At 55.9% G+C, this 27,615-nt stretch overlaps 2 protein-coding genes across 24 annotated transcripts; one reads left to right on the forward strand and one right to left on the reverse strand.

Annotated features, from left to right (window-relative positions):
- Window positions 1–1,612: 1,612 nt before the first annotated feature.
- HEMK1 (HemK methyltransferase 1, mitochondrial release factors N(5)-glutamine) lies at window positions 1,613–12,039 on the reverse strand. 14 transcript variants are annotated; one of them, XM_072786089.1, is made up of 13 exons: window positions 11,888–11,985; window positions 11,614–11,751; window positions 10,778–10,880; window positions 10,302–10,648; window positions 9,923–10,014; window positions 9,521–9,614; window positions 5,285–5,419; window positions 4,955–5,019; window positions 4,632–4,681; window positions 3,571–3,679; window positions 2,633–2,728; window positions 2,367–2,480; window positions 1,613–2,024 (listed from the first exon to the last, which is right to left on the reverse strand). In XM_072786089.1, the coding sequence occupies exons 4-13, from the start codon at window positions 10,527–10,529 to the stop codon at window positions 1,931–1,933; spliced, it is 1,077 nt and encodes a 358-aa protein (XP_072642190.1). In that variant the 5' UTR covers window positions 10,530–10,648; window positions 10,778–10,880; window positions 11,614–11,751; window positions 11,888–11,985; the 3' UTR covers window positions 1,613–1,930. The 14 variants fall into 14 exon arrangements, with proteins under 14 accessions (XP_072642190.1, XP_072642187.1, XP_072642198.1 ...); XM_072786086.1 differs by having other exon boundaries at window positions 10,302–10,653; XM_072786097.1 differs by lacking the exon at window positions 5,285–5,419 and having other exon boundaries at window positions 9,521–9,691; window positions 10,340–10,653; window positions 11,888–11,986.
- Window positions 12,040–13,489: 1,450 nt separating this feature from the next.
- Window positions 13,490–26,923, forward strand: C19H3orf18 (chromosome 19 C3orf18 homolog). Of its 10 annotated transcripts, XR_012011990.1 has the most exons (10): window positions 13,501–13,769; window positions 14,819–14,934; window positions 15,286–15,674; window positions 18,535–18,560; window positions 19,102–19,249; window positions 20,471–21,398; window positions 22,505–22,614; window positions 23,668–24,353; window positions 26,457–26,567; window positions 26,682–26,923. XR_012011990.1 is itself a non-coding variant. In XM_072786099.1 (6 exons), the coding sequence occupies exons 3-6, from the start codon at window positions 15,441–15,443 to the stop codon at window positions 20,549–20,551; spliced, it is 489 nt and encodes a 162-aa protein (XP_072642200.1). In that variant the 5' UTR covers window positions 13,490–13,769; window positions 14,819–14,934; window positions 15,286–15,440; the 3' UTR covers window positions 20,552–22,003. The 10 variants fall into 10 exon arrangements, 4 of the variants coding, with proteins under 4 accessions (XP_072642200.1, XP_072642202.1, XP_072642201.1 ...); XR_012011987.1 differs by having other exon boundaries at window positions 23,668–26,567; XR_012011989.1 differs by having other exon boundaries at window positions 26,457–26,923.
- Window positions 26,924–27,615: the final 692 nt, after the last annotated feature.

Raw genomic sequence — 27,615 nt, forward strand, 5'->3', positions numbered from 1 at the left:
ATGGCTAGGTCAGGACAGTGGCCCTGAGATGCTGCTAAAGACAGCACGAATCGAAGGGCACAGCAGGAGGGGAAGGGCAACACCAGTAAGGACCTACATAGGCAAAGGTCCGAGAGCAGAAGGGGCTCTGAAAGCCAGAAGCCTACTCTGGCTGTGTTCTACACGGCACCCTCCCAGGTTCCTTCCAGACAGCTGTGACAGGGAGTCCCTGCTCCTCCTCTGAGGAGTCCCTGCAGCTGGGGCTGGGCAAGGGGCATGATATTGGAGCCCTGGGAGCTGCAGTGTGGTCCCTGCTAAGCCACAGTGTGTGTGTGTGTGTGTGGGGGTGTCATTCAGGCCAGGTAGGATCCCAGCAATATAGATCCCAAAGGCAGGGATCTCACTTCCCATCTCCACTTGGCTACCTCACAATGGGATGTGAAGCAGGCCATATCTCTTGGGGAGTCCCTGTCAGGAGAGTGAGAATTCAGATGCCAGCTACATACACCACTTGGCTTACAGAAAGTAAAATGAGGCTGCTACCTTGCACTGGGCTTGGAACCAGTAAGAGCCAGCTTCTTGAAGGAAAAGGAACTGTCCTGGTGCAAGACACAGCCCTGGAACCCAGCATCCTGGCTCCAGCAGAGGATGCTGCTCACTAGACCACACTGCCTCTGGCCACCGCACCATGAGGTCAGGCCCTTGAAAATGCCAGTGGGGTGAGCCAGTCTGGTCTACCACATTCCTCAGGACCCAACCTGATGCAGGTTCATACCAGCACTTGCCAACTTGGAGGTTTCTGCCGCTATGGACAGAAGGGCTGGGCTTTTAGGCCTCCTGGTGGTCACACATCTGCACAGACCAGAGCTGGGGTCACAACCGGGTGCCTGCTTTTCTGGACCTCTCACTCTCCCCAGCCCCAACCAGGGACAGATGGGTTATCTGAAACTCCAAAGTCAACCTGGAAGGAATATTTTAGCCAAAAACTATGAGAATAAAAAGTAAAGGGACGCCTGGGTGGCTCAGTAGTTTAGTGCCTGCCTTCAGCCCAGGGCATGATCCTGGGGTCCTGGAATCGAGTCCCACGTCGGGCTCCCTACATGGAGCCTGCTTCTCCCTCTGCCTGTGTCTCTGCCTCTCTCTGTGTGTCTCTCATGAATAAATAAATAAAATCTTTAAAAAAAAGAGAGACAGAGAGAGAATAAAAAGTAAACATAAACCCTGCTCACTCCTCACTGACACAAGCCTCCCATTAAATAAATGCGGATATGTGATAAGAGAACAGTGCAACAAAGTCCCTCAGCCCACTCCCCTCCTGCAAAGCAGGCAGCTGTCTCTGAACTGAAGTTCAGATGATATTCCTGTGCTCAGAACCTAAACGCATCAGGGAAGTATGTGGGAGCACATCTGGGGCAGTGGAGGGCTAAGTCAACCCCAGAAGTGAGCTGCTCAGAGCCGTGCACCCTGAGATCCAAGGCCAGGAAGAGCACCCATGTGCCATTCTCCACACTGTGCTCCCAAACCCCCACTGGCTGGGAGACTGATGGATTGAGGAGGAAGCTTTTACCCCAAGCACTGGGGACCAGGGGGTCAGGGGACCCACAAATCACAGTAACAAAACATTAGATCACTATTTGTTGGTCTCTCAACACTTTATTGGCCAACCTCCCAACTTCCCCAAGGCAATTCCACCCACAGAGACATTGAGCAACCTGCCCTTGGCCACACTGATGTGATGGAGCCAGACTGGGATCCTGGGCCTGCTCAGCTCTGAGCCAAACTATAGATGCCCTTGTTCTTTGCCACTCCACCCTTGCTTCTACCCTCAAGTCTCCTAGGATATATAGAACATACAGAAATGTAGAATCACAGAACCATGTGAAATGTCAAATGCACCTGGGTTCTGGAAGGTACCATCACCTCCCTCCGAGTAGCATTCCAGGAAGAACTATCAGCCAGGCACTCTGGCAGGCTGGGGCCCTGGCCAGGCATCTGCAGGGCAGCCACGTTGTGGCCCAGACCTCTGGATATGCAGGAACCGGGGCCTAAGGAGACAGAAATAAGAGACCAATTACTGCCTAGGTCCCAGGGGATGAGCAGAGTGGAAACAGCACACTCTCCCTATAGCCAGAGCTGTAGAAAGACAAGTGTGGGGCAGCCCCGGTGGCGCAGCAGTCTAGCGCCGCCTGCAGCCCAGGGTGTGATCCTGGAGACCCAGGATCAAGTCCCATATCGGGCTTCCTGCAGGGAGCCTGCTTCTCCCTCTGCCTGTGTCTCTGTCTCTCTCTTCGTTCTCTCTGAATGAATAAATAAATAAATCTTTAAAATAAATAAATAAATAAAAGAAAGACAAGTGTGGGGGTGGAGGTGGGGTGGGTAGAGCTCACCTCCCACAGAAGTCTCTGCGCATAGCCACGAGATCAAGGGACAAGTCAGGCTGGCTCTGAAGCCAGTTGCCAACAAGCTCTGGGTGTCTTGGGTCCACTTCTAAGAAGATGCTCCTACATGGGGGAGAAATGGGTCAGCTCAACCAGGCTAGAGGTAGGACCTGCACTTCTGCATTGCTTGGGCAGGGAGGACTGGGATAAGAATGACTGTTAGGACAGGCCCAGTACACACTGGGACAGATCCAGGAGACCTGCCCTATCCATACCCAGAGTCCTTCAGGAGCCAACGTGCCAGGGCCAAGATGTGGATAATGATGTCCATGCCCTCCTCCCCACCATCCAAGGCTAGTGGGTCTTCATAGCTGAAGGGGAAACAGAGGGAGGTGTAAAAAGTGTGGAAGAGCTAAGCAGGGCCCTCCACAAAGGGGCCCTATGGAACTTACACTCTCTGCCTCAGAAAATCTGAGGAGCCAGAAGAGGGGGCCCCCAAATGGCAGCTCTGATTCTCCTACCTCCCACAGGCAGCACCCCACCAGGCAATGCTGGGCGTTCTCAGTGAATCCCACTGAGAGCAGGGCATGAAGATCTACCCACAACAAGGTTGTTCCCATGTTTGGTCTGGAGAGGCCTGGAGCTGGCCCAGACCACTCCTGAGAACCCAGAAAAGGGGAGCCAGCACCCTGATCTACATTACCGCTGCCCTGTCCAAGGACTCCTGGGCTACCCTTGGTTCTCAGTCCCTGTTTGAGAACAGGATGGCTCAGAGCAAAGCTTGGAGTAGGGTCTTAGTCCCAGCTTTCCTGCTCCGCCCCCACATGGCCCTAGACCAGGCATCTTTCTTCTCTGGGCCTCAATCTTCCGTAAAATGACATACCCATCTGAGCACCTTCTATGTATCCTATACCACATCTGTTATGTCAGTCATTGCTAGGTCTTCCCCATGGCCCTACAAAGCTCTAACACTCGCCTTTCAAAAGCCAGAAATGAGGCTCAGAGAGGTTCAGTGATTATCCAGTGTCTTAAACGGGAAAGCAGAAGTCAAACCAAGCAGATTTGTGGGCTCCAGAGTGAGCCTCCCTTGGAACATCGCTGCCCCTTTCAGCCCCTTCTCCCTCCCTGTGCCTCCCAGTGGTACAGTCCCCCAGGGTAGACACAGCCCACTAGACCCTCTCAGGCCCAGCCTCCCTCCCACCACACCCTGCACCTGCGGATCTCAGGGGCCAGCTGCTCCATGTCCTGGTGGAAGATGTAGGGAGGGTTGCTGACAACCAGGTCCACGGGGCCCCAGGGCAGGAGGTGCGCCCAGCTCCCTTCTATGGTCAAAGGGAACATACAGCAGAGAAAGGGTGACAACTCTACTTCCCACCATGTCCCTTGGGTGTCCCTCTCCCCAAGCCATACCTTGGGCCTGTCTCTAGCCCTGATAACCCAGAGTTGCAGATTAGTGCCCAGGGTCCCCGCCTACAGATGGGTCAGGAGTGGGTATACTCTGAGATGACAGCTCTTCCCTAGAATATCCTGCCCTCTCTTCTTCCCGTCAAAAATTTCCCCAATAAGCAAAATTCAGTTCAGGTGCTACCTTCAGGAAGCCCTCTCTGATTGCTTGGTCAAAGCAAGAGCCTGTGTCCTCTGCAGCTCCACTGGCCCTGCCATACACTGCCTCATAACCAACGTGGGCTGAGTGTATGGAGGGCATGCCTGGTCTCAGTTAGTCAATTCCTGGCAACTGTTTACTGGGTCTGTCCAGGAGCCATGTGCTATACCCAGTGTATCACACTCTAGATGGTGCACACAAGGCTCAAAGATCCTACAGATGCGTAATGAAGCCAGAACTGGAGCCAGAACCCAAGGACACTCTGCAAAGGTGTGGCTGAGCCATACAGTGTCTGGGCCAGATATGAACAGGGCAGGCAGGCACTAAAGTATTAAAGTATTTTGGTCCTAAAGGCTTTCTCTTGAGCTTCTGTTCATCTCTTAACAACAAGCAAGCCCTAGTTATACTCATTAGTTATGGGGGGTTCAGAAAGTAAGAAAGGTCCTGTGGCCAATCCCTGCATGGGTCAGATCAGCCTATGATGCAACAGGGCCTTGTGTGTCCTCAGCAGGGATTGGTCTGAGATACCCCTATGTTTGCGTGTGCATGTGCGAGCACACGTATGAATGAACATTGGGGAAGCTCTCCTTTCATCTCTGCAGAATCCCCACCCACAAAGCAGTACCCATACCCAGGATCCCCACCCCAGGGAAGGTCAGTAGAGAAAGTACCTAAGGTCACATCGAGGGGGACAATCCGAATTCTGTCCAGCAACCGAAGCCTGGGGAAATGGAAAGTGAGGGTGAGCACGGGGGAGACTCCTACTCATGGCTACCAGGACTGTGAGAATAAACCCTTCTTGGACTGGCAGATCTCTGGTGCCCACCATCCCTCATAATCCTGTGGGATCCAGGCTAGGCCACCCTTCCCCGTCTCCCTTTTCTTAGGAGTGGAAAGCAAATGTCAATGAGTTTAACATCTGAATAGGGACTGAGATCAGGGCCCAAAGTTGGATTTCCCCAATTCTGACCTTCTGTCCCCTCTGCCCACCTACCTCTGAGCATTCTCCTCGGTAAGACAGATGGCAGCTTCTCCTTTATCCACAGCAATGACTCGGCTCTGCACCAAAAACAATCAAAGGGTACGTAGGAGGCAGGGTGCCTGGAGAAATACTCAACAGCTGTCCCCTCTTTGTAGCCAGAGTCTGGCCAGACAGAAGATGGGAGTTAGAGGCTGTAACCATGATGGGCTGGAGGCAGCCCTGTCCTCTCATGTGTGGCCACCTCCCTTCAAGTGCTTCTAGCAGAGATGGATGGGGAGAGGACCAGTGAGTGGCAGTCCCAGTCTACTCAGGGTGGGGCACAGGGATGCAGAGGGGGCTCACCTGGGGAAGCTGACTCAGTAGACTGAGGGAGATCGCTCCCGATCCACAGCCCACCTCCAGGATGAGGGGGCCATCTTGGGTTCCCATTGCACAGGGACTCTGGGCTACCTCCTCTAGCACCCACTCAACCAACTCCTGTGAGGCAGAGGGATCTGAATCAGAGTTAGCGTCAACCTGGCCTCCTTGGGGGTCTTGGCAGAGAGGCCCAAGCATGGTTAGCTTTTGTGTGAATGCAGAGGGGATGACTAAAGCCAGACAGCTTCATCTCCCTCTCTACACCTCAGATTCCCCATCTGTAAAACTGAGCCATTGAGGATAACCAACCTCATCGGAGTGTCTGAGGGACTAAACAGAACCGCATTCATGAAACACAGATCCTGTTCCCAGTACGTGTTAAGTGTCCAATAACCCCAGCTAGGTCCTTTATAGACAGTTTTCTGTCTCGTGCTCATGGCAATGCTAAGAACCACACCTGATGGTTCCTGGCCACTTCTTCTGTGACTGGCCCTGCTTCCAGAGCTTTCCTTCCTTTAATCTGTTGGATCCTCACAACCAGCTCATGAGGAAGCCAAGGCCCAGGGGTCAAGGCCCCTCCTAGAGCCCAGCTTACAGCTCATAGTGGCCAATCATCAGGAGCCAAAGTTTCCCCAGCTTCTTCCTAGAGCTGAACTTAGGACGCTCCCAGGGAGGTTCCCAGGCCAAAAGAACAGGGAATTCCCTTCATAGGGGTGGGGCATAGTAGAGACAACAGAGTCCTGCCTGAGCCCCATCCACACAGGGCATGGGATAAGTGGGCATGGAGTGATGGGAGGTGCCTGACTGCACCATACCTGTCTTGGAGGCTGGGGGACACTTCTAGACACTGTCACTTTGGAAACAATGGTCTTGTCCACCATCTGCCACCTACGGGGGACTGTGCATGGAAGCCAATAGAGGGAAGAGGTGAGGGCTAGAGGGGGCTGCTGCTGCCCAGAAGCCAATCGTTTCTAATGAGTAGTGGAGTGAGGCCCCAAGTAGCTGGCATGGGGCTGGAAAAGGGCAGTGTCCCTCCTTCTCAAAGGCAGCCCTGAGGAGTGATTGTCTTACTTGGGACTCCTGGGATCCCAGGCAGGGCTGGCTCAGGGAATGGGCAGAGGGGTCAGCAAGTGGGTGCTTCCATCATCTATAAAGAAGTCTACCTCCTCCAGAAAGGCTTCCTCACCCCCTGGCAGGGTCTCTCTCATGGTTTTCCTCACCATGAGTCTCAAGTCTAGGATGCGGTTTGCCTCTCCCACCAGACTGAAGGCTCCATGATGGGAAGACCAGGGATCTAACCCATCACAGCGTGTCCCACAGGCAAGGTCTGACCCTCAGGGAGGCCTCCTGACTACTTCACAAGGGCTTTGGAAAGCTCTTTCTCAGTGATTGTGGGAAGTTACCCTCTGAGTTTCAGACTCCCTCACCAGGTCCCCCCAAACCTCCAATGTCAACAGTCAGGCTCAGTGGCTCCAGGTCACTCAGATCCGTTTTCCATGTAAGCTCCTCAAGTGCTGAGTCCCAAAAGGCATTTCACTCTTAGAGGCCCCCCAATACCAGGAGCAGAGAGCTCACCTGTCCCTAGGTAGCAAGTCCAAGACAAGTAGAACTTGGTCAGTGGGTCCAACCCTTTCTATTCCCCTCACTTGCTCCCGCCAGCGCTGTAGCAGGCACTCCTGGAGACTGTAAGGGTGCTTGCAGCAATCTGGCCCCACAGTGTTGGGAATGACATAGCGCAAGCAATCTAGGGCTACAGTGGAGACTGTGGTGTCAGCGCTGAGGCCACATACTGAGCGGTTGATAGAATAGCTGAGACTTGTCAGTGGTGTGAACTTCTTTTGGTTTCCTGGCCACTGACAGACCTACTCTGGTTGGAGAATGACCTCTTGACCAGCCTCCTCACAGAGACACCCCTGACCTCAGAGACGCATACCACATATATGAACGGCCACCCCAGGCAGCATGTGAAGTGTAAGACTGGGCCTCCACTGCCCCCAGTGCCCTCTAATCCCTCTGTTACACTCCAGACCACTCGAGCATTATCTTAGCTTTGGGACCACCTGGGTGCTAGGGGTAGAGACCACCCGCAAAAAGTCCAGAAACTTTCCTCCTCACCAAGTGAAGAGCCTCCAGCCTCCATCAGCATGAAATTGGTGGCTCTTTAGGGGAGGCTGAAAGCCAAATGGTCACAGACCCAGGGCACCTCCTCCAGGTAAATAAGAATCCAAAACCATGATGGGATGGGGGATGGGAGAATGTGGGGAACAGGCAGCTTTTTGGCTCTACTGGAGCCACTGTCTCAACAAGACCCCAGACCCCCTCAAGAGATCAGCCAAGGCCTCAGCAGGACCTGGGATGGGGGATGGGGAAATGTGGGAAATAGGCAGCTTTTTGGCTCTGCTGGAGCCACTGTCTCAACTGGACCCCAGGACCCCTCAAGAGGTCGGCCAAGGCCTCAGCAGGAACTGAGTGCTCTGAGTACCCTCCATTAGGATCCTCTTGGTAGGCAGCCCCAGGAGGGTGGCACTATCTCCCGCAAGCCAACCACAGACAAGGCGTTGAGCCTCCTACACCCCACAGAGCCTCACCTCTCCAGGTTGGATAGGGATGGCTCACACTCCCAGCCTTGGGTTTCCCACTGCACACACTGGCAGGCCGAAGACTAAGCCACCCTACCACCCCCAGGGAAAGCCCAACTCATTGAGCCACATGCCACATACACCTTCACATTTCTGACTTCTGCCCCCGTTAACCAAAACTGCCTTTCAGTGGATGGAAAGAACATAGGCACCATGATCTCTCCCCTGCAACTCATTCTCCCTACTCCCTGCCACAGGCCACGTCCTTTCAAGTTCTTGGTAAAGCACCCCCAATGTGGCTTCACAATGGGGCAAACCTGGCAAGTTCTCAGAAACGTCTGTACAGTGAGGTAAGGACCTGGCCTCCCAACCACAGCCTCCCCCTCTGTCTTCCCTTTCCCCTCCCCCTTGCAGCAGAGCTGCTTTCTTGGCTCAGACCCACAGAGGAATGGGGGCCGGGGGGCCGATGAGAGCTGGAAGTCTACATCCGATATTCAGAACCCTGGAGCACATGGCTGGTGCCAGATCAGCCCTGAGGAGGACTCAAAGGTCATCACTAGTTTCCCTCCCCTGCCCTGACCCTTAGCAGCCTCAGAAGACTCTGAGTGACCTCCCAGCCAAAGTTCACATGCCTGGGAAAGACACTGGGTACCCTCCCAAGAGGCTACAGGTGGCAGGTCACATCCTGCTCTGGATCTCTGCACTCCATCCCAACTCATCCAATCTCAGATAGAGTAGCCCCATGGGAAGGATGGGGCCCCGACTGAGTCAGGAAGTCTAAATGCTGCCCCTATGCTCCTCCCCTTGGCAGCCCTGCGACTTCAGGAAGTTCTCATATTCCCTACTGTCCCTCCCAACACTGGGCCGTAAAGTGAGGACCTGGCTTCTCAAGCACATGATATGGAAGCGAATGGGGTCAGAGAGTTTCTTGGCTCGGGGGGAGAGGCTAGGAAAGTGAGGAGGGGCTCTGGGTCCCTTTTTGGGCAGGTGAATGAAGCCTGATCTTTCCCGGGAATGGTTGTATGCCTGGGTACGTTTCAAGAGACACCCCTGCTCGGAACCTGGTGCCTTCTTGCCCATCAGCCCTATCCATCTGCTCTGCTCTCTCTGGCTCCCTACAGTGTTAGGGGGAAACCCAAGAAGGGCCACAGGGAGCATCTCTCCCAGAATAAGGGTGTATCACCAAGGAATAGCACACTGGGGCCACACAATCCCTATTAATAGTAACATGAGGGACACAGGTGATTACCTGACCAGACAGTAGATCTAAGAGGACCAAGTCAGATTCCCTCCCTAGGCTAGAGGCCCTTAGGTCACACAGCTGTACCAGGCCTCTGGGTGTCCTGCTGGAACACTATCCATTTCACCCATGCTTCCTGAGAAGGAAGAGGGAATTTTTTCCCCCACCATGGATTGGGTAGGCCAGGCCTGGGACACGAGGACAGTCAGGGAAGCCAGCAGGAGACCTCTGTACTCTTGGCCCCTCCTACTCAGCCAACCATGAGACACCAGTAGCCAGAGAAGGCCTCTGAGGACAAAAATCATGGGGTCCCAGCGCCCCCTGGAGGAAATATGGGGCAAGAAAGGTGCTCAAAACCCCACTGTTCTTATCCATGCTGCCCTGCCCTGGTAGCACACCTACCTCAGTTTCCGGGCGAGGAATGAACACTGGGGGGGCCATCTTCAGACTGAGCCCTTGAAAGTCCCATTCACCCAGGATGTACTGCACAGGCATCCTGCAGAGGGGGCAGCTGGGTGATCATCAGTGCCAGAGCCTGGACCAACAGGACCACGACTGGGTTGAGAGATACCCCTTGCGGGATACCAAAAATGTCAGGGTCATGCTTCCTGTACTCCAGGACTCTGAGGCAAGGCATTCCCTCCTTCCCTTCTACTTGCCTGATCCCCCTCTCATCCATACCTTATACCAACACCTCCCTAGTCCTCGGATACTTTCTTCCTCCTGACCGTGCATGAGTCGGCCTGGTGGAAACCAGACACCTGTTCCTGACAGAGTCCTCAGGTCTGGCCCATGGGTGCTCACCTTTGCAATCGGCGGCTACTTAGCTCCTGGATGCACTGCAACTGCCAAGGGGTCAGGGGCTGTGTCCAAAGTTCTGGCCTCAGGCTCTGAAACTGCCCCACAGAGAATGTGAGTGGCTGACTCCCCAATCGAGGGCCTGACCCAGGTTTATGTGAACAATACCTGTGGGCCCAACACCAACCCATCCCTGGACCCCTACTGCCTGACACACACTGTAATAGTTCATTGGATGAATAAATAAGTATCTACTAAAAACATTCCTCCAGAAAAACCCATCACTCTCAACTCAGCATTCTCAGTGGGGCAGAAATGCCTGGATGTTCTTCCCTAGGTCTCTCCCTCCCTCCTCTTCTGCACTCTTGACAATACTGCACTTAACTGTTTTGGCTCCAAGGACATGAGCCACGATGTACTCACTGGATGCCTGGGCCTCAGGGATCCCCCTCTTCTCAAAGACTGCAGTCCAGTGCCTGACCAGTTCTTTGGCATTCAACAACCCAGCCAGAGGCAGATGGGGTTGCCATGAGCTGAAGGCCCAGCCCCTGGTCCCTCCCCTCCTCCCAGGGCCAGACAGGAGGGCCCAGAGCATTCGGCCCCCAAGCTCCATATCTTGGGGAATGATTCTCCTGAACACTCCCAAGTCCGTAAGTCTTCCTTGTGATGTCAGTTGCCAAAGATGGTCATGGACACTGGTTCCTCAAGGTGGTTCTGCTCCAGATGTGACTGCTGCCCTGGGAGAAGGAAGGAGAACCAGGAGAGCAGCTGAGCCTTGTGTGACCCACTCCCCTCTGACCTGCTGCCTGAGACAGAGCATGCCCTTGCTCTGCTAACCTCAATCCCATTTTAGACCCTCACCCATCTATTTCATTCTTCTCCTCTGTGACCAGTTATGTCTTCTTCATGTTTTTAGCTGAAGTGGGCTGAATCCGGAGCTCAGTCCCTGGCAATGCACCGTGGCCTAGGATTGAGGTTTGAACAGATCTGTTCCACCTAATGTGTGTGACCTTGGGAAAGTCATTACTTCTAAGTTCCAGTGTCCTCCTCCATGAAATGGGGGGACAATAACACCAACTCCATAGCAAGCAGTATATTATACAATGAACGTCAAGGGCCAGGAACCAGTTCAACACACAGAAGGCACTCTGTTGCGTGCCCTTAACTACTTACAAGAAAGAGAAGACTGCCTTTGCTTAGGAGCTTTGCTTTTGACATTTTCTTGTACTGTGATTGACCTGTATGCTAACCCCCCGCCCCCGCAACCCCCGTCTCACCCATAATCCTAAACATCAGGATAAACTGCCGCCTTAAAAAAAAAAAAAAATTATCACTTTTGTTAACTTTAATTTGTCACAAAGTCTAACAGAAGGGTTAAAATTAGTGGTTCCCCTGGGAAACGAACTAGGGGTGGTGGAAGGGGAGGTGGGGGGGGATGTGACTGGGTGCCGGGCACTGAGGTGGGCACTTGACGGGATGAGCACTGGGTGTTATTCTATATGTTGGCAAATTGAACACCAATAAAAAATAAATTTATAAAAAAAATAATTAAAAAAATCAAATTAGTGCTTCCCTTTCCCTTGGCACAGACCAAGGTCCAAACTAGCATGTATTAATAGAGCCCCTGCTGGGTGTCACATCTCCAAAGAGAACCTGAAAGAGAAAGGAGGCTACAAGAGGGAAAGCCACTGGCCTACCATCACCTCGCTAGACGTGTCCCACGCAGGACACAAACCCAGGTCCCCCGGACTTCAGAGGCGGCTCTGCCCACTAAGCGTTGCCCCAGGAGGCGCCCGAGGTCCGAGGTCAGGGACGCAGCTGCTTCCCTCTCAGCTCTGCAAGGCATTATTAATGACCCAGGCGACGTCGCCTCTCCCCAAGCCCGTTTCAGCATCTGTATAACGCGGGGGGAGGGACTCAAGGGTGTGGCAGTCCGGGGGCCCCGTCCCGGTTCCCACTCCTAGCGCATACCTGCCTGGAGGCTTCCCCCCGCCGGCCCGCCAGGCTGCGCAGAGGCCGGGGCTCGGCTCCCGGATATGCCGGACCCGCGCTGCGCCGAGCGTCGGAGAAAAGGGTCGGGCGGACCCGGCCGCTCAGCTCCAGGGTTCCTAGCGCTCCTGGGTTCCGCCGGGGGAGCCCTGGGGACGCTGCAGCAGCCGCGCGAGTCACGCCCGCAGCCCCGCGGGCCGGGGGAGTGCGTGGATGTGCGGGAGCTGGCTCCCTGCGGGCCGCGACCGGCGATTCTTCCTGAAGGTCACGGAAGGGACGCGCTCGCAGCCCGAGGGGACTACTCCGAGCTGGCGTTTGGGTACCCGGCCGCGGCGGCGGGTCACCAGCCAGCTCGGGTTCGAGAACCGGGGCGCCGGGTCGGTCCAGGGGCGTGGTCTAGCGTAGCCTCCCGCAGGCCCGGCAGCACGTGGACGGATTCCAGGGTTGGGGGCGGGACCCCGTGTCCACTACTCGGCCGAGGAAGCTGCCGGAGCCGCGCTGGGGGCCGGGTGGCCACTAGACCCCAGGACCGCTCTGGAACCTCTTGCTCCCGGGTTTCAGGGTTTGGGGCAGGAAGGTTCAAAACCGAACGCCGGAGACCTGAGTTCGAATCCCGACCGTTGGCAGCTCACTCTGTGGGCCTCAGCTGTTCCTTTTACAAAATTCATGACAGTGTCCCACCAAGTGTGGTGCCGACGCCCTACCCCATCAGAATCTATTGTTAAGTAGATCACTGTTAACTGATGTTAAACATGCAGTTTCCTGGACTGGGTCCCAGACCGGAGGGGAAGGGGGGAGGGGGGCTCAGGGATCTCCTTGGTAACAGAAGCTTCTCCGGTGATCCCCATAAACTCCTTTGAAAACCCGAGGATTAGAAGGTATCTGAGGGTCCCTCCCCTGAGATTTCGCGCCATAGATGGGGGCTATTGTTAGGGGTATATGTAGTCTTGCTTGTGTCCGGCCGACCAATAATAATAATAATAATACCAAAGGCTCCCAACTTTTCTGGACTAAGCTGCCCTATTTTTAGCCCGAAGTGGGTGTCGTTTACCAAGAGCCCTCTCAGTAGAGCCCTTCTAAGCTGGAAGCCGAGCCCCCGGGAGGGGAAGCTTGTCGGTCAAGGTAACAAAGCAACAGAGGGGGGAGCCAGAGGTCAATACAGATCCGAGGACTCCCAGTACAGTGCTCTCCCCGAGCCTCCAGCATCCGCCTGCGTCCTGGGGGCACGAAGCCATCGGCGGAGGTGGAGCTCCGCGCGAGTTCTGGGGCAGGAAGGGCTTGGCCACCCCCACGGACCCCCACCCGACCTCGGCGTAGCGCACGGGTGGTCACGGGTGGTCTCCAAGACCCGAGACCTTGTGTCCGGCTCCTACTGGGGGCGGAGCCAGATCCCGCGGCGGGCGAGAGGGCCGGCGCCCGGCAGGCTGTGGGCCTGGCAGCCAATCGGGAGCCGGGGGCGCGGAGCCGGCGGGGAGGCGAGGCGCCGGAGCGCGGGGGACCCGCGGGGCTCCCGGCCTCGGCCCCGCCCCCGCGGTGGGTCCAGGCCCTGCCTGCCCGCGCCCGGCGGCTGAGGCTGGCTGAGCCGGCGCTCGCGGCTGCCGGCCGTGCGCTGCAGCGGGCCCAACCCGCGGCTCGGAGCTCACCCGGAGGGGGAGGGCGGACGCGGGGTCGGCCCCGCCGCCCCCCGCCCCGGCCTCCTGCCGATCGCCAGCACCCCTAGCCTTTCCGGCTGAGCTCGGCGCCCCAGAGAGGATTAAGTAAGTGCTGAAGCCGCAGCTTCTGTGTAGGAATGGAGGAATCACCGAGTCGCAGAGGCGGGGATGGGGATTGGAGCAGGGAGGACTGAGGAACCTGGCAGACAACGGTATGCGGGTTCTCGAAGGTCGCGGTGCCAACCCATTTCGCCCGTTTGGACCCCCTTCTCTTGCCCTTTGGACCCCCAGGCAGTCCCAGACAGTGAAGAGCAGGGCCTTTTTCTCTGCTGTGGACCCAGGAATAAACAGCCCAGAGCAAGAGTTAAGGGTCAGGCCCAAGGTCACGGTTTGGGGTCAGAGGCAGAGCCAAGAAAGAACCTGGGACTGCTGTCGCGTTCAGCCCAGCCAGAGAGAGAGGGCAGAGAAGGATGAACCCCCACATCTCCCTGCCCACCTTGCCCCTTCCTGAGGAGCAATCATTAGTGTGTACGTGCCTCACACACACCCATGCACCTGCACAGGGAGGCACCCCACAAACCCCCATGAGCTAGTGCAGGGATGCATGTGTACAGCCAGGAGCTGTGTATCCCCCCTCTCCCTAGGCCCCGCCCTTCTGCACCTTGGCTGGGACCCTGTCCCACCTGGCCTTACCGGGGGCCTTCTGGCCTGGGAAGATGTAAGCCACACCCTGGTCTGGGCCCATCTCTCACCCTCTGTTCTCAATGGCGGAGGGTGAGGGAGGAGAATCACCTCAGAGTGGGAGCCCCATCCCTGCATGTGAATATATGCTCCCTGCTCCCCTTGTCTCCCTTGTCCCTGGCAGCCCCTAGCTCCCCATGGAGGTCCAGTGACCCTAAGAGCCTGCAGGGAAGCCCTGCCAGAGGACCTGACTTTAGCTGTCTCACCTTCCTGCCTTCTGGTCTCTCCATGCTTACCATCCACCCCCCTCACCCCTGTTCCACAAACACAGCTTGGATTGCACAGTGGGCTAGGTGGGGAGCTCCTGTGGCTCCTCTTCCCAAGCTCCAAGAAGCAGTTGGTGTGGGGGGGGGGGAACGTCTATATACTGGGTACTTACTGTGGGCAGGGGTTGCGCTGAGCTAAGTCTTTGCTAGGGACAAGTTCATTCTGACATTTCAATGACCTTATGACCTGTGAGGCTGTGAGGGAAGTGGGGTATTGTTTGTTTGTTTGTTGTTAATCTCTACCTAAAACCCAGGAGATCTGAGACCCAAGAGGTGGAGTGACAAGCCTAGGGTCATCTGACTCTTGGGCAAATGTTTCCCTCCTGGAAAGGAAAAAGCTGCAGTATTTTTTTTTTCCTCCAAGAAGGAGGTAAGGGATATGGGGGGGCAGGGAGTGAGGAGGTGGGAAATGTGGGGAGTAGAGGGGTGGAGAAGTGGGTATTTTGCAAGGGAGAGACTTTCTTTCAAATCTCCCGACTACTTTTCATATCTTCTAAGTATGATCACTATGGTTATCATACCCTCAAAGAAGGGGCAGGGCTTCATTTTCACCTTCCTAAATCCACGAGGGAGCTATACTTAAATAAAGCATATGTCCTGATGTCCCCTGAACCTGCCTTTGCCCTCAAACTTTTATTACCCCAGTACCTCCAGAACTTGGGGGTACTTGATGTCACCACTGAGTCCTGTCCTAAGCCTCATGTTTTTCATTCTTTTCCAGCACCCAGGGGGCCAGGGAGCTCCTTTTCTCCCAGGAGGTGGCAACCTGCAAGTATAGGAAGGGGCCACGGGCTGGGACACCACTGATGTCAGAAGCGAGTTGGCAGGTTGACTGACCACAGGCAGTCGCTCAGCCAGGGCCCTGTCAGTATCAGCATGAACTCCAGGATCCCCCCTGCCCGGGGCTGGTTCAGCAGCAGCCCACCCACCTCTGAGCCTGACCTGGAGCCTGCCACAGAGGGGCCAGCCTCCGAGACCACCACCCTCAGCACAGAAGCTACCAGCTTTAATGACACCAGAATCCCTGATGTGGCTGGTGGCACAGCTGGCGTGGGCACAATGCTTCTGTCCTTTGGGATCATCACCGTCATTGGACTGGCTGTGGCCATGGTAAGAGCTGAGAGGCTGGGGCTGACCCAGGTGGCCGCCAGTTGGAGGAGCATGGCTGGTGTTTTGATTTTAGATACTCTAATCAAAAGAGAATCGTCTGTGAATGATAGCACAGGATTCCCCTTCTCCAGGGATTTGTCCACTGGGGATCCAGAGACCAGAGGGGCTACCTCCAATTGGAAGAACGAGAGAGGGTTCTGAGGATACATGGCAACTTGAGCTGGGCCATGAGGGCCACGTAGGAGTTGAGGAGGAGGGTGTTCCGGGTGAGGGTCCTGATGGGCAAAGTTTGGAGGCAGGCAGGAGGTTCTGTGAGCAGCAAGCAGGACAATGAGGCAAGGGGGGGAAGGGGTGTGATAGGAGTAGAGGCCGGAAGGCGATGGGAATAGATCATGGGCCCTGGAGTGTGCCTGGGCATGGCAGGCTGCTGGCGGCGTTTATTCACTTGGCAGGGATTTCCTAGGCCCCTGCCCTCGACTGAGCCTTCAGCTCCCTAGGGACTAGGGAGACCAAGTCCTGCCCAGTGGTTCTTCTGGGGAATAGGAGACAGATAAAACCAAGGCTGCCAAGGGAAGTCCAGAGGGACTGGGTTGGGGAATTGAGCAGGAGGGCTTTCCAGGCTGGGCCGTAAGGGACAAACTAAAGAAGCAATGTTAGAGCTGAACCAACCCCAAAGTGGACCCCCAGGACCACAGGAAGGAGCAGAACTGGGCAGACCTCAGGATGGAGGGGAGCTGGGGTGAGGACTTGATGATGGATATAATCTTTCCAGATCTGGTGCCTGTCCCTGCAGATATGGGCGCTCCCCCTAATCTGCCACATGGATGCTCAGAATGTCGCTGAGGGCCTGCTGAGGATTGTGCTGGCTGAGACCAGGAAGGGGAGGATGTGTGCCTGAGGTCCCCCAGTGGGCTGACAATGGTTGCATCCTGTCCACTGCTCCTCCAGGGCTCTGATGGCTGGCCTCAGGCTCAGGACCATGTTGCTCTGGCAAATAGGGCTGCGGATGGTCCATCCGTAACCTGGCTGGAGCTGCTGTTAAACCAGGGTTGCCATATGGGCCCTGTCAGCTCCGGATCGCTGCCAGGGGACAACTGCTGGCCAGTGAGCAGGGCCAGGATGCCACACGCAGAGCGAGCGGCCTCCTGGGGCGAGGGTGAGGCAGAGCGCCAGTGTTTCCCCACAGCCCCCGTGTGGCTGTTAAGCAAACTGAAACAACCTTACCTCAGGGGAAAAGTGGGGTCTGGAATCTGCCCTTGTAACTGTAGGCAAAAGATTGTGTCCGGGAACTTGGGAGGACTCCCTTATGCTTTGTTCTGGAGGAATTTTCAGAGCGCCAGAGTAGAGGGCCTTCTTGCCCAAACCAGATGTGGGAAGATTATGGGACCAAAGCAGTGGAGGGCAGGAAACAGCTCCTGGGCTTTAGGGGACAGGTCCAAAGATGCTCCCGAGTGCTTCTGCCTCTCGCCTCATGCCAGCCCCCAAGTAGGGCCATGCTGGAGACAAGGAGGAGCAAATGAGTGCCAGGCTGTGTGCCTCAAGCACACAGAGCAATATGAGTGAGCTTCTCAGAGGAGATAGGACCGTAGCTGGATGGTGAGGGGTGGGGAAAATTTGGAAAGGAAGGTATGTGGGAGTATGTCAGCAGTTGAGGCAGAGGGAGCAGCAGGGGCAAGGCTGGAGATTGGATAAATCTCCGGCCTCTTGTGAAGATCCCTCTGGAGAACAGGGCCTTGGGGCAGGGAGGAGAATTTGGGGCTGGGCCAGAGTGGAGGGAGAACAGGGAGTCTGGGTGCTGGGCTAGTGCCACTGGCTCAGAGCAGGCAGGGGCTAGGCCTGAGACCTGGAGCTCCTCCAGCATCCTACCCACAGGAGAGCATCCCCTGGAGGGAATGGGGAGCAAGGGACACCTCAGTTTCTTTTCGGGACTTTGGGGTTTCCCAGGAAACAAGCAACAGGAGGAACTCTGGGCCAGGCTAGAAACGAAACCAGATTAAAGCTGTGAATGAGGCACAAAGGGTATGAGAGCCATAGAGGGTTTGAGACAGAGTCTAGGGACATGGCTTTCCCCCAGGCAGAAGTGGTCGTGCTCCTGGTGGTCAGAAACTACCAGTTTAGGGAACAGCCCGATGGTAGGGGAGGTCCCTGGAGTCCCTGCCCCAGTGGTCAGCCCTTTCTCCCCTCTCTCAATGTGTTATATACAGGGATGTCCTGCTCCAGCCTGGAGCTCTTGGGACTTGTATGTTTTTTCAGGCTGCCTAGCTTAGGTCTACAATGGGGGTTAGGGTCCAGGGGCCTTCCTACCTTCCTCCAGCATCTGGGTTCTGGCATTTAGTCTGGGCTGCTGGACATCAGCCTCCCATGGAAACCCCGGAAGCCCAGCCCTGAGTCTTGCCTCAAGCACAGCCCCGCAGAGTCTGGGCACTACCGGTCCCCTGTTCTTTTTTCCCATATTGGCTCTGGCCCTTAAGGGAGTTGAGAGGAGGGGATGTACTAAAATCTTCCTCTCCCTTTTCAGCTGGGAAAAGTCCCAGGCAGGTGCTGAGTGGCTGGAGCTGGGGTGTGTATTGGCAGAGAGAGGGCCCTCCTGCTTCCGGGCCAGGCCTGACTATGTGTTCTTCCCAGGCTGGGCTCCCCTAGCGCAGGCCTGCTCCCCCTTGGAAGCCCAGACACTGTCAGCATCTGATAAACATCAAAAAGAGGCACGAATGCAGGACGTGTGTGTCCCTGGGAGGGAATCCCTGAGGACAAGGGGATCCACTGCTCTCCTATTCATCAGCCTCAGGTTGTCCCTTCTCCCAAGGATCTGCTGGTTAATCAGGGACGTCTTAGCCATTTGACGCTGTTCCTTCTTTTGCAGGTTTTGTACATCAGGAAGAAGAAGAGGTAACTCCCCAGTTGCCACCCAAAACTCCAGCCTGTTGGCAATGTGGAGCTGGACTCCAGGGGACGGGGGTGGGAAAAGAGAAGCCCACCAGCATCGGGGCTCTGCTCCCTTGTTAGGGAGCCAGGTCCTCTTCTGCCCGCTGATGGCTGGGATGACTACTTTCCCTCAGGGAGTGCTGAGCCACCCTCGCCCCACTGCCCCGAGCTACAGGTCACTGACTCCCTTCCCCTGCCTGGACCCCACAGGCTGCAGATCACACAAGGCCCTGGCCTAGGCGGTCCCTGTAGACCCCACAGATGATGCCTCTGTGGGCTGTGGTCCCATCTGGTCTCAAGAGGGGGTAGCTATCCATCTGAGGGGGGAGGGGGTACTGCAAATACAAGAACATCTTTCCTTTAATCCCAAGGGAAATCTGAGCTTCCCTCCCATCCTCTCTGCCAAAACATAGTTGTGTGCTATGGCTCAGGGGGACAGTGGGCAGGCCTGGTAAGAGGAGGAAGGGCCTGCCATGCCCCCAGCAGCCTCTGCCCCCACCCCCAGGCTGGAGAAGCTCCGCCACCAGCTCATGCCCATGTACAACTTCGACCCTACGGAGGAACAAGATGAACTGGAACAGGAGCTGCTGGAGCACGGGCGGGATGCTGCTTCCATGCAGGCTGCTGCCTCTGTGCAGGCCATGCAGGGCAAGGTGGGCACTGACCGGGCTCCCCCACCCAGCCTGCAGCCTGCTCATGAACCTTCCACTGCCACCCTCCCTCCTTTCTCCTGCAGCATTCCAGCACCTGCCATGTGGTCAGGTGGTGCCTATTAGTTATATAAGGTTTGTCAGGTTTGTTTAGCAACTGGTAGAATTTCTCCAAGGCCACCTACAAACTGACTGCACAAGGCCAGGGAGCCCTGGGATCCAGCCCGGCTCTTCCCTGGCTAGCCTAGTGATCTTGGCAGCTCCCTTGGTCTCTCTGAGCCTCTGCTTTCTCATCTATGACTGAAAATCCTAATTCTTGCCCTGTGTCCCCATGTCTTGGCAAGGAAAGCAGGAGAGGACTGATGGGAGAGATTGTGGAGGGCTAAGAGCCTTTGGCGCCCTGAGAGCCCATGTTTCCTGAATGGATGGGGTTAGATTCTGGAGCAATGGCTCCTCTGAGTAGACTAGTGGGTGCTAGTAACTGACAGACCTTGGGCAGGTGGTGACCCCAGCCAAACTTGCCTCCTAAGTCAAAAGGGTTGGATACCCATGTGGTCACGTGGCCAGCCCACCCACCCACCAGTCCCCCAAGCCCCCAAAGGCCAGAGCACCATGAGGAGGCCTGGTCTTTCCCTGACCCATGAAACCGCTTTGCATTTCTCCTTGCCTTGACCTCACAGGTTGCTGGGGGCATCTGGCCTTGCCAGAGGTAGAATTAGGAGACTGGACTCAGGAAGAGTCCAGACTGGGAGTCCGGAGAACCCCTGGTTTTGCCACCAGTACTGTGGCAACTGATCAGGACATATTCCCCACTTGGGATATTCAGGAAATCAGGCTGAAAACCTTGGTCCACCCCACCCGTGGGACTACTGACAATTTGACCATTGTTTCCTGTGTGCCTCCCTCTGTCCAGTCCTTGTGCCATAGCTAGGGGATGCGGAGGCGAGCCCTCTTCTGCTGGGAGAGAGTAGTGCATACGTAATTAATACAGTCTCTAGGCCCACAGGGAAGGGCTCGCAGGCAAGCTGGTGATGGCTGTGGGGGGAGGAGTCCTCAGAGCCAGATGGTATTTCCAGGCTGACTTGCAAGGAGGGCATTCCAAGCAGAAGGCATAGCTGGTGCCAAGCACAAACAGGCAAACCGGGAAGCAAGGATGGAAATGACTGGGCCAGAGAGTACATGGCTTTGGCCAAGGTCCCTAATGCCCTTGACATCTCTCCACAGACCAGTCTCCCCTCTCAGGGCCCACTGCAGAGGCCCAGCCGGCTGGTGTTCACTGACGTAGCCAACGCCATCCGTGCATGATTGGCCCGAGGACAGACCTGGACCTCTGGTGAAGACATCTGCCACTGTGCCCCTTGAGCTGCCCACTCCGTGATTGTTCAGACCCACTCTCAGGACCCACACTGCTGAGGCCCAGCTGTTCCAAGGACCCACCTGCTGACTCTCTAGGCTCTAAGAGAGGGCCTGGCCAGGCTGCACATCTGGCTACTAAGGTCTCCTGATTAGGAAGAGCCGCTACTGGCTCCTTGTGTCCTGCCCAGACCCCTCACATTGGGGTCTGCTCCTCTAATGTGGAGGAAGTGGAGGGAGAGATGGGATGGGAGGGGGAATGGGAGGCAAGTGGGGAGGGGTTCCCCTTTGTCAGGGAGAGACCTATCTTTGGAATCTGGGGCCTCCTCTGGAGCAGGGAGGGGCAATCAACCAGGTCTTGGGGACAGGGTGTGGTAGCACCCCGGCAGAAGCCCAGGGATGGAACGAGAACTGCCTGGTGGGCAAGGATGCCAGGAAGAGGGCTGCTCCTACCCAAGGCCCAACTGTATCTTGGAGGGTCCCCAAGGCCTCCCAGTGCCCGCCGCCTCCCCCCTGGCAGCCAGCCATTGGCTTGGTAAGGGAAAAGAAGGCAGGGGAATAGGTGTAGAGGGCCCCAGGCATGTGCTTGTGTGCAGGCATGTGCCTGTCCCAGCACAGGGTAGGAGGGACATGCTCTACATGGGCTCCACCCTCCAAGTCCACCCTACCCCATGATGTGTGTGGGAGCACCAGGATAGGCCGCTTACTCTGCCTCAGTGGTCAGTGACTGAAAGGAGAGGGAAGCCAAGGTGAAGGCCCTGCTGCCCACCACATCACTTCACTGGGCTCTACAAGCCAGGTAACCTGCTTCTGAAAACAGTTCTCCATCCTGGTGTATAATGGGAATCTAGGGTTGTGGGAGAGGCTACTGGTTAGAGGGCAGTGGTCCCAGGCTGTGGGGTATCTGGGGACATTCTGAGCACCTGAAACGGGGTGGGGGTAGCCCTATGAGAAACAGACCTATTTTTGGATAGCACAGCCCACCCACCTGTCATCCACCCACCCCACATCCCTCAGGAATTCTTCTACCAGTCCGGGGCATCTGGGCAAGGCATGGGATCAAGCCAGACCCCATGAGTGACTTTCTACTCTGGGCGAGGATGCCCAGAAGCATGCTCTGTGCCCAGCCTCTCCACCATTGCTGCCCTCCGCTGCTTGGAAGGGGACACGGGGGCAGCAGCACAGCTCTTCTGTCGGGCATATAGCATGCGTCAGGAGGGGAGGGCCAGGGAGACCCGTGTGGGGAAGATTTGGGATGTATTCCCTCCTCTGGAGGTTATAAATACATTAGCACTTGAACCAACTGGAGGGCTGTGGGTAATTTAGGATATGCACAGACGCTGTAATGGAACTCAGCACCTCCATGTGAGAGCATTAAAGATGTAATTAAGATGTTTACACAAAGAGAGTGTGAGCCTGTGACACTTGGGGTGTGAAACCCCAGGAAGGACAGGATGAGTTAGGGGCCGTGGGGGTCCTGGGAATAGTCACTTGGATCCCAGCTATGAGCTGGCAGCCCAGCTGGTTTTCCTTGATCTGTCTGATGAAATGCCTCTGGCCCTGAGTTCAGGCTGCTCTGGGACCTTGTGCCTCAGCTGTGGAAAGGAGTCACAATGCCTGCCATCCCCTTGGGTGGCAAGGCCAAGTGGGCAGAACCTTGTGGGGCCTGAGGAAGAAGGGGGCTTGGGCTCCAAGGTGCAGGGGTAGGTGTGATGTCTCAGGATCCATAGGAGCTGGGTCTGAAACAAAAGGAAACAAAAGAATGTGGTCTTTCCAGAGCACAAGGGTTCAGGGGATGGATAGGGCTGGGAATCATTAAGGTTATCTGCATGGAAACTACCTACAGGGTTCAGAAGGGTTTGGGGAGAATGACACTAGGGTGACCAACTGTCTTGGTTCTCTCAGGATGGCCCAATTTACAGCATTGGAAATCCCACAAACCAAGACTCTATGTGACACCCAGATCCTCCCCTAAAGAGCTGAGCCTTTGGGCCAGAATAGGAAACAAAGATGGGGTGAGCACCCCAGTTCTGTGGTGGAGGGCTGGGTGGAAGGGTTGAGGGGCAGGGTCTTGGGTAACAGGGAGGCCCCAGGACCCCATGGGCCATCCACATTGGAGTCAGACAGCTGGCCTTGACAATGATGACCGTGGTCTTGCAGAGGGGGTCTCCTTCCCCCAGCAGTTAACAGAAGGATTCCTAAGGGCCATAGGGTGAGAGAAGTGGGGGTGGGCTCTGTGCCCCCATTCTGCTGGGTAACCCCTCAATCCAAGAATGTGGGAGCTATAAAAGACCCAATGTCTGAGGGACCCTGAAAAAACCGGGCCTACAGAGTAAGGCTAGCACTTAGGATCTAGGGTGGAGGTGGGGACTCCAGATGGACCCCTGGCCTGCCTCAGCCCCCTTTCCCACAGATGGGCCTAACTAAGTGGTAGACAGGGCAGCTTTTCATGGGTGATGGGGCCACTGCCTCATCCCTGTCCCCTCAAACACCTCCTCTTTCTTCTCCCCACCTTCTGTTTGCTGGCTCTCTTTCCGAGTCTTGGAGGAGAACCAAACTCTCCACAAGTTCCCAGGTCTTCCACAGGGCATGGGGTCAATAAATATTGGGGTGAAAGGATCCAGTTGGCATGTCTTGGTGACCATGGGCCTGGCAGGCTGACTAGAACTCCCCTCACCGCCCTCGCCAGGCAGAGTAGGACAATCACCTGCCTGCCTTCATTGCTCCCGAAATTGTCTGCTAAAGGAACCCCTTGGGAAACGCCCCTGCAGGACACACATACATGGACCGGCGAAACCCCTATTCATGAGTAGCAACCAGGGCTTCAGGGCAGAAGCTAGAGCGGCTTGCAGTGGGTGCCGTCAGGGCGGACGCGAGTGGGCCTTCCGAGGAAGCCGTCTTGTTTAATGAAGTGAAGTGTCACTACAATACAGTGAATACAATAATCCCGTTACCTCGCTGCAGGCAGATGCCAGGGACACCTACAGAATGTAAAGGAAAGTTCTTGTGGACGCGAGCCCCAAAACTCCAGTAGAGCCATCTGACCAACTACTATGGATTCCTTCCAGAAATGTTGCTGAGCCCAGTGCTGTGGTCCTGTCAGTGAACCAGCTCCATTGGGTGGTGCCTGCATCTCCATTTGAGATGGGAGGAAGCAGATGTCAAATAGGAAGAAAGGATGAATGCGTGCATGTGTGATGTGTATATGTACACAACTATTTGTCTACATGTTTACATCTATATGTAAAAGAAGACAGGAGTACCTGGGGAGGCAGCCAGAGGGAAGGGCAGATCATCCCACCCTATCCTGTCCAGTAGCACCCCTCACCAGTCCTCAGTATGGAGGGTCTTGACTGAGGATACCCGAGGGAACACCAGGAGCTGCTGGTCTGGCATCCCCATCCTGCCTGACGTCTGTGGGCTGAGGACAGGGGCCAACTGCAGACAGGGGTATCTATGGCTGTACAGAGGCCACTCTTGAAAGGCCAGCCATGCAGAGAAAGGAGGAGGGAAAGGGGAGGGTGTAAAGACCCTCAGGTGAGGCTGAGAGGGATGAGGCTGGGATGCCATCCCACCTGCACCTGGGTCTGCCCTCAGCACTTCTCTAACTCCCACCTCAAAGCCCCTCGGCAGTGATCCTCACCCCCATTCGTCACCCTGGTTGCTTGGATTCTGCAAGTGGAAGCTCAGGGCAGGTGTCTGTTCTCCCCAGGGAGGATCATCTGCACGTGCCTGCGGGAGCCTGCTGAGGAAGGTCAGTAAGCATGCCTGGGGAGGAACATGAAGGTCTAAAGAATCCCTGAGGTCTAGAGAATTGCTCAGCCCAGGAGGGTGTCTGTGTGAGGAGCCGAGGGTTTGGTGGGACCGAGATCCATCTGGGAAGGGGGGTTCCTTTTTCCAGTCCCCGGTCGGAGGAATGCCATCTGGCTTGGAGACCACCCATCTGGGGCAGGATTTCCCCTCAGCTTTGGAGGGTCCCTTTCTTTCTCAGGGTTCAGCTTGAAAGGTAACTCTCTGGGTGCCTGGATGAATCCGTGAATGTATAGGCCACCTGGGATTCCTGTGTGGGCTGGGGAGGGAGGAAGTCCCCAAGTATCTCACTAGGGACCAACATACATCATGTCTGATGCCCACAATGGCTTGGGAAGGTGGCCTGTCTCACTCCCGCTTCATCAGTGAGGACTTTGCAACTGAGCAGCGAGGGGAAAGCAGCCCAGGGCTCTGGGTACAGCCGGTGAAGGGCACATCGGGGCTTGGTACAGCCTGGGCACAGCAACTCATGTAGCCCAGGCAGGTCTCAACGTGGAGCCTTTCAGTACTAACAACACTGCCTACAGCCACTAGGGTGGCCCAAGGTGCCCTGAGCCCCTGCCCTCCTGGTCCGTAGCCTGGCGGGAGGCTGGGCATGTCCCAGACCTCTTACACACAGGCATCTCAGAGGAGACGGTCATAGATTCAGCCCAGCTTTCTTAGGCAAAGGGTAGGACTGGATCCCTTCTGAGACTCTGTAGCAGCCTGGATCCCAGCCACCACCACCACCACCCCTACCCCACTTCTCCTCAGGCCCCATCCTTGAATCTCAAGCCTGCACTCAGCCTCTCCCCCACTTGGTGTGGAGAGCAGCCCTCACGCTGCAAGCCCCACGTCAGGGGTTCACCTGGCAGGGCCAGGACGAGTGTGAGGTGAATGGGGGCCCCAGATTCCAAATGTAAGAGCCACTCACTCAGGAGCTGAAAAGGCACATGGACCAACCTGAATGTGAGAACCTCCTTAAATTTGTGCCCCAGATGCCTCACTCGCCTCGTCCTAGTCCTGGTGCCACTGCCTGGTCAGGGTCCAGCAGGCAGATGCTGATCCCTACCCACCCCCCATGCCAGCAGGCTGGAAGCCCCAGGAATCTGGGCAGGGAAAGTGAGGGCCCCTGCCCTGCTGGAGCTCACAGACATGCTCTTCACCGGGAGGAGGCTGAGAACACCAGATTATGGGAGATTTAAGGGGCTTAGCAGCAGTTCAATAATAGGTCAATAAGGTGAAGCCTTGGGCTAAGGAGGAGGCCAGGACTCCTGCTGTAAGTCCCTGTGGGCAGGTCAGACCCGGAGTCTATGTGTGTGAACCTCCTGGGACACTCATGGGCAGAATCAGAACCCATATAACCCCCTAGCAGCCCCAGAGCAGGGGCATCATTTGTGCCCTCATATCACAGATAGGGAAACTGAGTTTGCTCAGCATGAAGCAGGGCCCGGATTTGACCCCAGATGGCCAGCCCCAGAGCTTACACCCAACACTCCCGAAGAAGGAAAGGAGGCTCTCTGAAGACAGAGAAGCCACCTCCTCTTGCCCCTCATTCATTCCCTTCAAAAGCCTCCCAGTTCCCATACTAGGGCCTCTGCTGGGCTCTGGAGCTGAGAGGCATCCAGGAGGGGCTGGCCATGGGAAACTCCCACCTGGTATGCAAGCCAGAGCAGTGACAGGGAGAGCAACAACAAACCCTCCTCAGGAAGTGACAAAGATGCAGTCAGGTGACAGGAGAATTCGAAAGAGGCCATCACTTCTGGCTGGAGCCAAGGCAAGGCTTTCACCGACCTGGGTCTTGCACCGGGTTTGGACACAGGTGGTGGGGGATGTTTCAGGCTAGGCAAGGTGTAAGGAACCATGGGCTTCCTCACATCCAGGGCGTGAGGGATGGGGATCTCCCCAGGTGACCCCACACTCATGGAGGGCTCACGCTGTGCCGGCTGGGACACTGGTGCTGGTAGGAGAGTGGATCCATCAGAACCTGCTCTGCAAAAACCAGGACAGTGGTGTTGCTGATTAGCGGATCCCCCAGACAGACCATACCCATCTCCACTCCCTCCAGGAGGCCTCAGGGGGCCTGGCCCCACTCCCAAGCCGTGACCTTCCCAGGCCTGATTTTCCTGCTGGAGACAAGGGCACTCAATTCGGAGCCCTTTCCCAACATGACCACCAGGTGGCGGTACAGGCCCAGATTTGGGGGCGGGGGGTGTTGGCAGGGGGAGGTGGGCGCTGGGAGGTGGAGGGTGATGTGCTCTGAGTGAAATTTGGCCTTGAGACTTTTTTTCAGGACTCTGAATGGCTGGTGCAGTGAAACTGCTTGCTTCCTGCCAGGAACAGGTCTGGACTGGGGACAGTCAAGGAAACTGTTCTTGACTGTGGCCTGAGCCTCCAGAAAGGAGCCCTGTAGGTGCTCAGGGTTATTTAATGAATGGAGGATTGATAGGTGGTTCTTGCCTCATGAGGAATTAAATGAGTTAATATATAAAAAGCACATGGAGAGTCTTCAATAAATGTATGTAGTTATTTGTACTTTTATTATGAAAGATGGTTCTTCCCAGAGCACAGGCCCCAGAGGCCCTACCCATCTTGGGCTTAGGGGTCTGAACTATGGGCCCCACCCCAGGATCTGGTCAGCTTTGCCCAGGAGGGGATAAGAACTGAACGCCAAAGGCCTCACCATTCAATGCAGCAGTCCTGTGGATATTTGGGGACAGCAGGGATCTGTGCCCAGCACTGAGGGTGGCAGGGGGTTTGGGCTCCCTCACTTCCACCAGGAGTGTTCCATAGGAGGAGAGAGAGCCAGATTCTCTGTCCTGGCGCGCTGGCCCGCTGGCAGGGTCAGGTGGCTGGAGCTCGGGCAGGGGTGAAGCTGGGGAACTTGACCTTTGGTGGCCATGACCCAAGCATACAGATCAGCAGATCACCCCCTCCTGGAACTTTCTCACTGCCACCTGTGCCTCTCCTGACCTCCACTGTAAATGCCAGTCCTGTACCTCAAATCCCAGCTCCTTACAGTGCCCACCAGGGCATCAGGCAGAAAGATGATAACTGTCTCTCCCTTTCCCCAACCATGGAGGCTTTTCTCCCCCCTGAACTCTCATGAGATCGGTCAGCTATTCCACCTGAACCCGAGTTTCAGCAAGGTTGAGTGACTTGTCTTAGGTCGCACAGGGTTTGAACGCAGCTCTGTGGCCATCCTCTGAACGGATCTGGTTTATTCC

This window comes from Canis lupus, chromosome 19, assembly GCF_048164855.1.
Source record: "Canis lupus baileyi chromosome 19, mCanLup2.hap1, whole genome shotgun sequence".
NCBI lineage: Eukaryota > Metazoa > Chordata > Mammalia > Carnivora > Canidae > Canis > Canis lupus.